The 12164-nt window shown below is 42.8% G+C and overlaps 4 protein-coding genes across 12 annotated transcripts; 2 read left to right on the plus strand and 2 right to left on the minus strand.

Annotated features, from left to right (window-relative positions):
* Window positions 1-42: 42 nt before the first annotated feature.
* On the minus strand, window positions 43-1904 carry LOC117650449. Of its 2 annotated transcripts, none has more exons than XM_034393897.1 (5): window positions 1724-1904; window positions 1221-1494; window positions 751-1119; window positions 420-672; window positions 43-345 (listed from the first exon to the last, which is right to left on the minus strand). In XM_034393897.1, exons 2-5 carry the CDS (start codon window positions 1462-1464, stop codon window positions 90-92), a joined length of 1122 nt encoding a protein of 373 aa, XP_034249788.1. In that variant the 5' UTR covers window positions 1465-1494; window positions 1724-1904; the 3' UTR covers window positions 43-89. The 2 variants fall into 2 exon arrangements, with proteins under 2 accessions (XP_034249788.1, XP_034249787.1); XM_034393896.1 differs by having other exon boundaries at window positions 1640-1904.
* On the plus strand, window positions 1552-6240 carry LOC117650446 (nuclear receptor coactivator 5). Of its 8 annotated transcripts, none has more exons than XM_034393893.1 (10): window positions 1552-1575; window positions 2575-2754; window positions 2836-2940; window positions 3045-3321; window positions 3410-3529; window positions 3641-3751; window positions 3835-4034; window positions 4120-4298; window positions 4615-4765; window positions 4846-6240. In XM_034393893.1, the coding sequence occupies exons 2-10, from the start codon at window positions 2598-2600 to the stop codon at window positions 5337-5339; spliced, it is 1794 nt and encodes a 597-aa protein (XP_034249784.1). In that variant the 5' UTR covers window positions 1552-1575; window positions 2575-2597; the 3' UTR covers window positions 5340-6240. The 8 variants fall into 8 exon arrangements, with proteins under 8 accessions (XP_034249784.1, XP_034249783.1, XP_034249780.1 ...); XM_034393892.1 differs by lacking the exon at window positions 1552-1575 and adding an exon at window positions 1901-1924; XM_034393889.1 differs by lacking the exon at window positions 1552-1575 and adding an exon at window positions 1934-2145.
* A 72-nt stretch (window positions 6241-6312) lies between these two features.
* On the minus strand, window positions 6313-7529 carry LOC117650450 (growth arrest and DNA damage-inducible proteins-interacting protein 1). Its single transcript, XM_034393898.1, has 3 exons — window positions 6929-7529; window positions 6749-6848; window positions 6313-6671 (listed from the first exon to the last, which is right to left on the minus strand). The coding sequence occupies exons 1-3, from the start codon at window positions 7423-7425 to the stop codon at window positions 6423-6425; spliced, it is 846 nt and encodes a 281-aa protein (XP_034249789.1). The 5' UTR covers window positions 7426-7529; the 3' UTR covers window positions 6313-6422.
* Window positions 7428-9663, plus strand: LOC117650448 (quinone oxidoreductase-like protein 2). The gene is made up of 6 exons (XM_034393894.1): window positions 7428-7915; window positions 7983-8216; window positions 8312-8503; window positions 8620-8801; window positions 8924-9070; window positions 9148-9663. The coding sequence occupies exons 1-6, from the start codon at window positions 7706-7708 to the stop codon at window positions 9302-9304; spliced, it is 1122 nt and encodes a 373-aa protein (XP_034249785.1). The 5' UTR covers window positions 7428-7705; the 3' UTR covers window positions 9305-9663.
* Window positions 9664-12164: the final 2501 nt, after the last annotated feature.

The raw sequence follows: 12164 nt of genomic DNA on the forward strand, positions 1-12164 counted from the left end.
TTTCAGCAATTATTGTAAGGAATTTTGTGAGAATTACTAAAATTATTTCAAACCCATTACCATATTTATTTTCTAACAACAAGAAGGTCTCAACGCTTTGAGATATTTTTCAATGTATACTCTTTCTCTGAAATTTTTTGCATTAAGTCTTGATACTCTGCTAAAATTTTATCAAAGTGAGTGCCCTGCAACTTCTCATAATCATCATTCTTCTTCTGCAGAGCGGATAACTCTGATTTTGCCTCTGTTACTAACATATCCACATTCTTCCTCAGCTCAGTGAAGGCATCAACAAGATGCCCATCTTCAAGATAGATTCCATTGACAATTTGGTCGTTCAAAGACCTGAAACAAATGTGAATCAGTTAAAATAGAAACAGCTTAGATGAATAATTCAGTAGCTAAATATAAAAGCATACCGTATATGTGTTTTTAAAATTTCACATCTTCTTTGGAATGCATCCACTCTGTTTGAATTAATGCGTTTAAAGCTATCAATCTTTACTTTTAAAAGATTACTTGAAACATTGTCTAACTCTTCCAAATAAGTCCCATTGACACAAATTTCTCGGTCAAGTTCCTGACGAAGTGACAGCAGTTCATGAGTATTCTTCTGTTCGGCACTGTTACTTGTATTGCAAGCAACTGGCCCGGAAACTTTTGACATAATATCTGAAAAGTTATAGACACAAAATTAAGAAAACTATAAAAAATGAAATAAATATACTGCGCAGATAGAAATATAAATACCTGAATATCTTTTATTTGCTGACAACAGTCTCTGGTGATCAAGACATATTTCTTCCTCTACAGCTTCTCGCAAATGTTGAATGTCAAGAGCTGTCAGGTCAATTGGTATCAATTCTTCCAAATGTTTTTCTGATATACCAAACACACCATCACAAGAATTCACTTCATTTGGAACAACATAATCTAATAAACCAATATGATCTAGAGCAGCATTAACTTTTTGGGCAGTCTGTGTTGGTAACCTATTTGGCTTTTTGGCAACAGTCACAACAGCATCCCATATAGTTTTTAGTCTTATGTACTTTTGCTGAGAAGCTCGCATTTTCTCCATAGCAAAAGATAGTTGCTCCAACTTTTCATGGGACACGCCTGAAATGAGAGAGAGGAGATTTAATCTGAGATTCTTACCACAAGTTATGCTATCACAAAAAATTATTGATTGAATTGATGAAAACAAATTAGGCTCTAACCAGACAAGCCAAGCTGCGAAGCAACACTAGCAATCATTTCTTCTTCCTCCGAAGATGACGATATAGGGGTAGAACTCAGTCCCACAGTGACGTCACCGACAGCATGAGGAACAAGGGTGTCTGAAGACTGGTTAACAGCAGCAGTAATGGAAGAATCTGCTTCTTCAATATCAGAGCCATAAGAAACCAGTGAAAGTGAGAGCCGCCCAGTGCCCTCTTCAGGTTCAGAGAGAGAGCTGTCCATGATGACACGAGGAGCAGAGCAGGCTTCAATCTGCAGAAAAGATGACGGTACAAGAGTGTGACTGAATCCACTTCAACCATGCTTCAACACTTATGGATTATTATTACTAGGGTAAATAGTAATGTGATTAGAGTACTATTACACTACAGTAAAACAATCATGAAACCAAACTTACTTCGAAACGACACCTCCTTTTCTTTCAAAACATTTCAAAACAAACGCTGCTGCCAACCATTCCTTGAACTTTGCCAAAACTTACCTAGTATGTAAATTCAAAAACTTTCCCACTTGGTAAAATTTCTTGAATAATAAGCAACATGCTGCAGGTTTGAAATTCCCCAATCCAAAACAGGCAAAGACTTTTTATCTGTCAAACGTGTGGATTCGTGAACATGTTGGTTATAGTTCGAAAAAGATGGCGCCACTAGAAGCGGTAGCGCTGAAATCCGAAATCTCGGATGTTTGTGATTGTGTGCTTCTATTCTAGTATCTGTTGCTGCTTATTTCGAGCTTTGAAATTCACGAACAACTATCAACATTTCTGCGTCTTTGTCTTGGCCATATTTTCATCATTTTCTGAAGACATTCATTTGTTTTTACGCTTATTCTACTCTCCTAAAAATATCGGCCCAAATCGTGTAGTAATGGAGGATGAAAGGTTGAGGTAGCTCGATGGTGGTGGTAAACAAACTAGAATTACTGAGCGTTTCACTTCATTATCTATTTCACTCTGCTAGGGTTTGCTGACCTAGGTAAGAATGCCTAGGCCAGACTCTTCAAGGCATCAAAAGGCACTCTACAGAGTGCCCGTGCGTTGCGTAGAGGTGATAGTATGCTAGTGCCTACCGGTGTCTGAGGCGTCAGTTTTGCCGATGGCAATGCATCTCTATATCTTTACCGTGTACTCATTTTACGTTTATAATTTGCAAAATTAATCTTCCTTTTATTTTTGCATGGATGGTCTTTTGAAATTGACCCTCCTTGCCCATGTTGTGTTTTCAAATACTGGCATTTGGGGTTATGGTCTTCATTATATATGAGATTATGTCATTTAAATTTCAACTCGATTTTCCTCTATGTTAAATCTATAACACTAAATTTCCTTTTCAGATTGCCAGTAGTTCATTGCCAAAATGAGCGGTTTTAATAGTGATTCCACCTTTCAAGAGAGGCTCAGCATGAAAGATCCGGCCACAGCCAGTGCAAGAATATTTGTTGGGAGTATCCCCCATGACAACGTCTCCCGTCAAGATATAGAAGACCTGTTTGCTCAGTTTGGGAAGGTTACTGGTGTGTTAAATGGAACTTGTTCGGAAATTTGGGTAACTAATATGTAGGTTTTGTTTACATTTATCGTTTGAAATATTACAGGAGTTCTGTTGAACCGTGGATTTGGCTTTGTCCAGTTTGAAAATGAACGAGGAGCTTTGGATGCTATAAAAGAACCTGATATAATATTTAGAGGGAGAAGGCTTGGTAATATTTTTGTTTAGTCTTCTACTCCAGTATTTTTTTTTAAACTTGATGTAGCCAAATCATTTACATTCATAAGTGTGCTTCTTTTTATCTTTTTTCTTTAGATGTCAAACAAGCAAGAGTATTCAATAAGCCAGGGCAGAACTTTCGTGATGACAGGGACCGGGACAGGGACAGAGAACCATATTGGGATGAAGGAGACAGAGACAGAGAGAGAGGAAGAGTAGGTGACAGAGAGAGAGATCGTGATCGCGACCGTGACCGTGATCGCGACTTCAGAGATGACAGAGAAAGGGAGCCCTTCCGAGATAGGTCTCCTCTTGATGATCGCTCGAGGGAAAGGCGAGACGATAGAGATTGGAGACCAAGAGAAAGAGACCGGTAAAAGTTAAACTTTATGCCAATTTTTCTTTTATGGTAAGCTTTAAAGTTTATCTTATTAACAGTTTCCTTTTTTCACATTTTTTAGTTTCGATAACTTCCCAAAAGCTTCAGCCGATAGAGATCGCTTCTATGATACCACATCAAGAGACTCCAGTAGATATCGTGAAATGGATTTTCGAGATGCTAGACCTGCTGAGAGATTTAGGTAAAGTGGCATACTTATCTGGCCTATTACGATATGTGGTTTGTGCTCATACAAAGTCACTGTCATCCTTGTTACCTCTCAATAATTTTCTCCAATGTTTCAATGTTACAGTGCTCCTGTGCTTAGGGCAGAAATCATTGATTCCCGCAGCCTTCCCATCCAAACCCCGGGTATTGACAGAATAAATGATTGTGAAATCATTGTTATTAATAAGAAACAAACGTGAGTATTAACATGCTTCTGCAACAATAGTTGCTGGCTTTAGGGCATCTGGATTAACATTTCCCTATATTTATCTTATCTAGGCGTTATGCTGAAACTGTTGAAGAGAGATTGAAAATGCTTGGGTTGACTGTTGATATTTTGTATCCCAATGGGGATGTGCAAATGTCCCGTCTTCTGGGAAATATAAGTAGCCGTGGAACACTGTATGCCATTATTATAGAACCAATCAATGAAGAACATGATTCACTCACGGTCAACATCCTCCATGGAACTCCTGAGGGTAAGACTCTGTTTTAGAAATCGGTATTTAATGCTGGCCTCTTATATCCTATTCCTATTGTAAATTTGAGTAAATATCTATACAGCTCATCGAAACATGCCATTGAAGGATGCAATAACCCTCATAAGTCGTAATTTTGAAGACTACAAATTATCGCAGCCTGGCAGAAATGAAAAGACAGCTGTACTTCCTGCTCCAGTTGTAACCATACCAGTGGTGGGTGCTGCTGCCCTTGTGCAAGAGAAACATCCAGATGCAATCCAGGTATGCAACACTTGCTCTCTTTTCTATGGGTCTCTTGAGATGACTTGAGTTGTCGGCTGGAATGGCGCCCACGGGGCTCGGCTTAAAGAGACTCGGCATCCGCTGCCTTTGTTAGAACTCTAATGGCTGCCACCTGTTTGCCCATCAATCGCGATCACTACTCTGTTCAGCAGGGTTTGCTGACATGCAATTAATTATAAATAGTTCTTGGTTCTGGGTGCCCTCTCTCACCCTTTTTAACTATCAAAAAGAATATTTTTTCAATGTTTTTTGAAATTTTTAACCTTATGTAACATATATCTTTTCTTTTTTACAGACTCTTCTGAATTTACTATCAGAAAATTGCCCACTCACTGTTTTACAGTATGACAAAGTGATAGCCTATCTCACAAGTAAACGAGAGCTTCAGGTTCGAATAGAACTTGGTGAAAGTGACACCAGTGCTGCTCCTCCCATTGTCACTCGAGGTTTGTGATGACCCGACTCATCTATGGCTTGATTTCTTTTTGCTTTAATAAAATCTGTGTTCATATTTGTTCTCTCACAGAGTCTCCAACTGTAGATAAACAGGCAGAACTTCAAAATCGAATTCTGAGCATATTGAGTGCAAAGGCAACCCCTGTGGTAGCCTCAGCTCCATCTGTACCCGTTGCAGCTGCAGCTCCAGTTGCAGCTCCACCAGTACCCATCCTAACTCCAGCAGCCACCACAGTCATGTCGTCAGCTGCATCAATGTCCTCAATTTCTGTTTCGGCTAATTTAACACAAGCAACACCTTCATCTGTGCCAACTGGTGCATGGAATCCATCGAAACCATCAGACTCAGCAACGCCCATTTTAAGTGATCCAAATGTTCAAAAAGCTTTGGACAGCCTCATGCAAGGTAATTTGTTACAGAGGCTTGTTGGATCAAGTGCCAATTCACCTTCAGTTTCACCAACAACCACAACCATGTCCTCTAGCCTTCCATCTGGGCCATTATTTAATAACTTTGGTAATGCAAACTCTAATTCAAACCATGTAGGTGGGCGTAGATTTTAAATTGATTATTAAAAAAGTAAGTCACATATGAAAGCTTATGATGCTGCACTCAAATTTCAACCCTAGTTCCTGTATTGTATTTGACAAAACTTTCAATCACTGAATTCAAGTTGTATATGGGGTTTTGTTAGCTTTTTTCTTCTAATCAAGAGTTTAAATTTGAGTTTTACTCAAAGACAGCATCTGTAGTTCGGGGACAGAATCAGTGCAACTTTAATGTGTGCACCTAATCAGGCATCACATTTTTGAGGGTTTGATCATAGACAACCAACTATTGGTTGGTTGTCTATAGTTTGATTGATTAAAGAGTCCACTACTTCATTTTTAAATTATTTTTCAAAAAAATGAGAAAAGAAAGGTTGCATTAGATTTGATTGTTTAACGGCTTTCTGTACCACAAATTTAATTTTTATAGTTGCTATGACATTGCTCCTCTTATAATGTTTCCCTCAGCTGTGTGTGGTGTTTGTTCATATTTGGTTCTCCTTCAGTTAGAATTTTAATGTCTTCAAAATAATGAAATACTACTTTGTTCTTGAAACACTGAAGAAAGAGAGAACAGCTTTTCCAAATTGAAGGATAGATTGTGTTGTGCACTGTTGTGATGCATATTGAGTTCTAACAGAACTTCATACATTAAGTATTGATTTTTATGTATGCCTGACTTGTTTCAATCGACATTTATTAATCACCTAATTACACAACACACAACTACAAATTTCTTTTGTTTCTTTGTACGTTTGACAATGGGTGCCCATTACAATGTCTAGACTTCCCTAGGTTTTGTCCCTTGGTTGCCTATTATGAATAAATACTGAATGCTTTGTGTTTGTGAGACTGCCTTGATCTTGATGAGCGGACAGAATTAGCACTGATTAAAATTTTATGACATGGTGGGGAATTTTGATTCATGGTTCTTACCTATCCTTCCTGAAACAGTTGAAATTGAACAAATGAGCTAAAGATCAAGAGCAACAAGGCCAAATAAAACAGAATTTATTTACAAAATCAGCAGTCTACAAATTGAACAGCTCAAAACTCCAGCATATGAATCAGACTGGTCTAACAGAACATCAGAATTTGCTACAACTCTTCAGCCTTCTTGGCTGCCCTTTTAGCTTCCTCTTCTAACAATTTTTTCTTTTGATACTCAAATTTAGCAGCCTTTTCCTCAGCTAGTTTCTCTTTCTTGGAGGTTTTCTTAGACAGTTTCTCTTTTTCCTTCAGCTGCCTTGCTCTTTCCTTCAGCTCTAATCTAAACTTCTCGTCTCGCTCATTCACAGTATAATTGAAATGAAGTCGAACTTCTTCGATCAAGCGAGTCTTGAATGCCTGCAAACCAATCATCCAAGAAAGTTAGAAAACTTCAAAAAAGGAATGTAATGCAACTTTGCAAATTAAAATTTTACCTTGGCAGCTTCGGTATCTGCTCTGTGTTTTTCTTGTCTCTGTATGAACTCCTCTTTCAATTTCAACATCTTTTTGACATTTTCAGTTATTTGTTTATCTCTGAAAAGTAATAGAAATTGTGTTTGTTTGACATTGCATGACAAATTAGAAGCAAAACATTTGTAGATAGTATGTCTTACCTCTCCATCCTTTCCTCCTCTAATTGCTTCTTTTTAGCTCTTTCACGCTCAGCAACTTCAGCGATAGTGTAGGGGTAGGCAACCGATTCATATTCTTTCTTGTCCTCCAATTCATATTTAGAAGGCCAGCATATAGAGGGGTTTACTCCAGACTCGTAGCCATACCGACCAAACATCTTCTTATTGTATCGCACAGTGAACTCATGGGGAAGAGTTTTTTCTTCCGATGGTAGCACGCGGTTGGCAATGTTTCTGTGAGACGGTCGCAGCCCAGATATATCTCTTATTTTCTGTATCCTTTCATCCTCTGCAGATGGATCATCCTCTTCTCCAAGCAAAATGGAATCTTGAATTGGTGCATCTGTCTTAGCCCCTCGAGTCTGCTGCTTTTGAGTGCACGGGAAATCAATAAATCCTCTGTTTCCCAGGAAAAAAATTCGACCACTTTCTTGGGATAGTGATGGAATCCAAGACACGAGGCATCTAAAGGACGGCATTGTAAACCAAAACTAACGAATTCGGACAGATGAAGCGCCGCATAACCTCCACGAGAACTGCTTCTGCTTCTTCTGCTTAGCCCTACTACCTATTTCTCATACAGACGAAGGAGAAAATTCTCATACCACTATTTGCAGGATTCGGGCTCTTGTTGTGTCTTGTCTGCTAGGTTATCCTCCCTTTCAACTTTTAATTTCTTCTCCAATTCAAATCGTCACATGGTTTCCTCTTCACGATAAGATCAATTAATGCTTCCTTGTCTCAATTTTAATTCAAGTTATGGCAGTTCCGATGTCAAAGCAAGTCTGCAGTGTACTTTGTAAGGCGGTACTTAGGAAAGAGGTTCCCCTAAGGTTAGGTCCTCTCAGTAATTTTTTCCCCAGTCAAGTTAGAAAGTCCAGTTCCTACAGAGCAGCTGTTCTGAAAGAATTAAAGAAACCTTTAGTAATAGAAACTGTAAATGCTCCAAAAAAGATAAAAAAAGATGAAGTAAGTTGCTTTGTAAATGTCTTTTGCTTTGCAGTGATACATCTCTTAACTGGTTGTCTCGTTTCAGATAAGGGTGAAGGTGGTGAACTGTGCAGTCAATGCTAGCGATATTATGATATGCGATGGAGAAAATGAGTCTCAACTTAAGCTTCCATTCACCCCTGGATTTGAGATAGCTGGTGAAATATTGGAAGCTGGTAGTGAGGCTGCTGCAGAGGGCTTCAATGTTGGTGATCGTATTGTCGGTTTAAACAAGGATAATCATGGAGGTTTTGCAGAGCAGTGTGTCATATCTATGAAAGTGAGTATGTTTGTGACGATTTGCAATTCTGTATTAATATGACGAAGCTATTAATCTAGTCTTCTTCAATAACTCTTTTAATTTTCAATTTATAGGATGCTTGGCAAGCACCTTCATCTGTTAGCTTCAAAAAATGTGTCTCTCTGCCAGACAGCTATGCAACAGCCTTGATTGGTCTTGCAAGAAGAGCGCACTTAAAGGAAGGAGACTCTGTACTAATTACTGCTGCTGCTGGAGGTTTGGGGCTTGCGGCAGTTGACATAGCTTCTCATGTTTATCGTGCTAAGGTATACTATAATGTTGATGTTGGCTAAGTCTCCCATCTTTAAAGAGAAATTTTAATGAATTATAATATACTGTTTCATCACAGCACTGATATTCAAATGTACTATTTCTGCTGAAGGTTGTTGGTGTGTGCAGTACATCTGATAAGTCGTCACTAGTTAGAGAGAAAGGCGCCTGGTCAGCTTTAGTGTTCAACCCACATGATTTAGAGGTTACTGTCAAGGATGTCAGCAAGGGGAAGGGAATGAAAGTAGTATTTGATGCTGTGGGTGGAGATGTCTTCACTGCTGCCCTTAAAACGTGAGCAACCGTCATCATACTATATATTTGTTATGGTTGAAGTTTCTTCCTAATTTACCAAGTTTCTTCTTCAGTGAGGTGGTTGTTTTTGGTCCTTTTAAATGCTTTGTCTTTTCATTCAGTGTTGCCCATGAAGGGACTGTGATAGTGGCAGGATTTGCCTCTCGGCAGGTGCCTCAGCTTCAGCTCAGTGAGCTCCTGCAAGGATCCTACAGCATCTTGGGTGTATCTCTATCGTACTACAGGACTAAGGACCCTGAAGTCTACAGGTATGTCTCCCACATTTTTTACGGCAAAGTTGGAAACAAGTGACAGTATAATCTTACATGTTTTGTGTAACTTCTAGGGATACCGTTCAGGATGTTCTCGACATGTGTGAACAAGGATTGATTAGCCCGCACATCTCTGAAGACTTTGACCTTGAAAAAGTTAATGAGGCCATGGAATACATGAGAGCTAGAAAGTCATCTGGGAAAGTTGTCATTAACATCTGTGATTCTTAAACTATTATCTGTAAAAATTAAATTATTATTCTAGAAATAGTGAACATCTGAAGTTATAGATTTTTAGCTAGCTTTCTGAGATTTATTTCCTGTTCATTACTAACTTATTCCATTATCATTTTACTTATTACTTATTTACACCATTATATGATGATGAGGCTATGCATCAGTGTGAAAGCCGTGTTCCAGCATTGATGGATGGTAAATGTCTAGTTGCATTTTATTCCTGGGGCACTTTCAGTCTTTCTTTTACTGCAAATACTGTATCTGAGAATGTCTTTCGTGTTTTGCTCTTTTGTGCACTGTATCTGGAGGGCTTGTGATCCTGTCTTTGCTAATAAACTAACAATTGAAAGAAATTGTGGTCTAATCGTCTCCACTTCCCTGAATCCAACTGGTCCCATCAGGGGCGACGGGGCGTGACGAAGGGGGTGGCGAAGGGAAGGCCCACCTGCTTCAGTTATTCTGTTACCGGTGACGCCATCTCTCGGCGGCGAAACGAGGCTCAGGACATCCACCTATACTCTCCTTGACTTTCCGGAACCATGCCTGCAAAAATATAGGACGGAAAAAACCCACAGACGGTCCGGGCAATGATTGATCAGACTCATTCCGTACCTTTCTGTGTTCGAGCGGGAAGGAGAAAATCATAAACTTGGTGCTCACGATGGAGGCCGTGGTCTAGTTTGGCTGGTTTGGCACGCCACATCCGTTGGGTGTCGCCTGCCAGCAGAAGTGACAGATGCTGACTACAGCCTAAATCTTCAATGGCGACTAGAGCGCTACATCAATGTAGGGCTTTCTGGCGACGGCGACAGGTGCGCTTAGGCAGCCGTCTTTCTGCGGTGCCGTCCGGGATGCCTATCCTCGCATTGCAAGGCGCTCGGCGCTCTCGCCAGCGCGGCTTGCGCGGCCGCACCACCATCGCCGCGTGCGAAAGAGAGAGGGAGGGGAGAGCGGCGTGGCCGCGGTGCCTCGCGTGTGGCCTATCCTCGAATTCGCGGGCGCTCCTCCGCGCCTTTCACCTTTCACGACACAAGCGAAGGCTGCGAAGGCGAACGGGCGCGCGGCACCACGTGGCCCCGCACGCTGGCGGCTTTTGTGCACGCGCGTTTTCTGGTCTTGCCGCGGAGTGTACCCAGTGCATCCAACCTGCGCCTCGTTCAAAGATGCGCGGTCACCTCGGCCCCCACCAAACAGCAAACCGCGAGAAAGACGATTCCTTTGCGAAGCGCGCCAAATCCAACATAAAGAGTTCATTCCTTTCAACCTGGAGGCAGAAAAATTAGGGTCATAGGAGGACTAGGATCGCACTGAGTTTTAGTTTTACACACGGTAATTCATCCCGAAAAGTGGCCAAATCACTCTTTGTGCCCTAGAACAATTTTCGTCGACGACGAAAGGACGTTGCGGTGATTCGAAAAGCGAGCCTTGCCACCCCAGACGGCGGGAAGCGGAGTCTAGCGGAGTCGAGTGATCTCATCCTAGTTCCGGCGACTGCCGCCAGAGCACGCCACTGTAGCCAACCCCATCACGCGGCATCACGCGCCTAGGCTGCCTAGTTCCCGCCGTGACGCACAGATAGCGCCAGGGACCCTTGGTCTTCCAGCTGTCACCTTCCCCGTTTGGTTACCAAAGCACTCACAGAAATTCGTAAATTTTTCTGCTCGACCTGCACGGGGTTGGTGGTACGAGCAGTCAGTCGCGACTACACCGCAGAGTGACCGCGCCGAGTACGCACCTCTAGGAGACATATAAAAATGCATCCTCAATTTTAACGCTGGGGATTTTCTAATTTTGTAGAAGAAAATGTCCCCTCCCCCTTTTCCCACTTCTTGAAAAAATTGCCATGCATGCAGCGACGACGTGTGTAATTTACAGAAGGCCCCCTAGTCGGTGTGCGGGTGGTGATAATTGCAGTGAGGGCTCGCTGCATGCGGGTGACGCAGGAAGTTTGTGTGTGTGTGTGTGCTTGCGTGCATGCGTGTGCGTGCCGTCGTGTAAATGGGAAAGGAATCGGAGGGGAAGGAGGGGAAGGACAAAATTCGTACGTAAAAGCGTTCCTCAAGATGCGACCGTACTGTCCATCGTCCGGTTAGGTGAGGTCAACTTCGTCACTCAGCGATTGCAGAGCACGCGATTTTGGGCGCAATATTGTAGCGCCGGTAAGCGAGGAGGCCCCGGCGGCGGTGCGCCCTGCCTGCCCTGCCTGGTGGGCGTCCGCCCATGCCGCCCTGCGCCCTGGCATCGCAAGCGACGCAAGTGCAGCGAGGACGGCTGGAACATTCTGAGGCCTGCACGATGCACGCGAGCCGCCCCAGCCGGTCCCCCCGACGCCAACGACGTCCTCAAGTCCGGCTGCACGGCGCTGCACGGCGCTGCAGCGCATGCATGCGGGCTGGCGCAGGCTGGCGACTGCTGCCGTGCAACGCGAGCTGCACACGCTGCTAGCGCTGCATGCGTCAAGATCCTCGGTTGCTCTGTCTCACTCTTTCTCTGTCGCACTCGGGCCACAGACGCGTCCCAAAGGCCCGTCCCGGCGCGCCTTGAGTTTTCACGTGACCGCGCGTTGACGCTTTCACTGTGGGCGTTGCTGGTTGCGTTTCACCTCGGCGGCAGCGCGGCAGCAGCCTCGGCTTAGCTTGCCATCGCATCGGGGCGCAGTTACAGTGATGGGCCAATTCCTCCCCATTAACCGCACCGAGGGTGGGGGACTGCTTCCAGTCCGCGTCGATCGCGTCGACGGAGGGAGCGAATCTCTCCGTGACAGTCCGTGACGCTCCCAGTGACATTTCCACTCCGTGACTCGTGTGCCACGCAAGTGCGTCAAGCAAGGTCAAGCGAGTGCTGAGAGAGAGAG

The sequence above is a fragment of the Thrips palmi genome, unplaced genomic scaffold (genome assembly GCF_012932325.1).
Source record: "Thrips palmi isolate BJ-2018 unplaced genomic scaffold, TpBJ-2018v1 HiC_scaffold_5, whole genome shotgun sequence".
NCBI classification, from domain to species: domain Eukaryota; kingdom Metazoa; phylum Arthropoda; class Insecta; order Thysanoptera; family Thripidae; genus Thrips; species Thrips palmi.

Coding starts and splice junctions, on each gene's coding strand:
- LOC117650449 (XM_034393897.1), bottom strand. CDS start 1,464: ATGGACAGCTCTCTCTCTGAACCTGAAGAGGGCACTGGGCGGCTCTCA. Junction 1,120..1,220: donor TTCGCAGCTTGGCTTGTCTG/GTTAGAGCCTAA, acceptor CTCTCATTTCAG/GCGTGTCCCATGAAAAGTTG. Junction 673..750: donor AGCAAATAAAAGATATTCAG/GTATTTATATTT, acceptor ATAACTTTTCAG/ATATTATGTCAAAAGTTTCC.
- LOC117650446 (XM_034393893.1), top strand. CDS start 2,598: ATGAGCGGTTTTAATAGTGATTCCACCTTTCAAGAGAGGCTCAGCATG. Junction 3,752..3,834: donor GTTATTAATAAGAAACAAAC/GTGAGTATTAAC, acceptor TATCTTATCTAG/GCGTTATGCTGAAACTGTTG. Junction 4,766..4,845: donor TCCTCCCATTGTCACTCGAG/GTTTGTGATGAC, acceptor GTTCTCTCACAG/AGTCTCCAACTGTAGATAAA.
- LOC117650450 (XM_034393898.1), bottom strand. CDS start 7,425: ATGCCGTCCTTTAGATGCCTCGTGTCTTGGATTCCATCACTATCCCAA. Junction 6,849..6,928: donor GAGGAGGAAAGGATGGAGAG/GTAAGACATACT, acceptor ATTACTTTTCAG/AGATAAACAAATAACTGAAA. Junction 6,672..6,748: donor CAGATACCGAAGCTGCCAAG/GTAAAATTTTAA, acceptor ATTGGTTTGCAG/GCATTCAAGACTCGCTTGAT.
- LOC117650448 (XM_034393894.1), top strand. CDS start 7,706: ATGGCAGTTCCGATGTCAAAGCAAGTCTGCAGTGTACTTTGTAAGGCG. Junction 8,217..8,311: donor AGTGTGTCATATCTATGAAA/GTGAGTATGTTT, acceptor TTCAATTTATAG/GATGCTTGGCAAGCACCTTC. Junction 8,802..8,923: donor TTCACTGCTGCCCTTAAAAC/GTGAGCAACCGT, acceptor CTTTTCATTCAG/TGTTGCCCATGAAGGGACTG.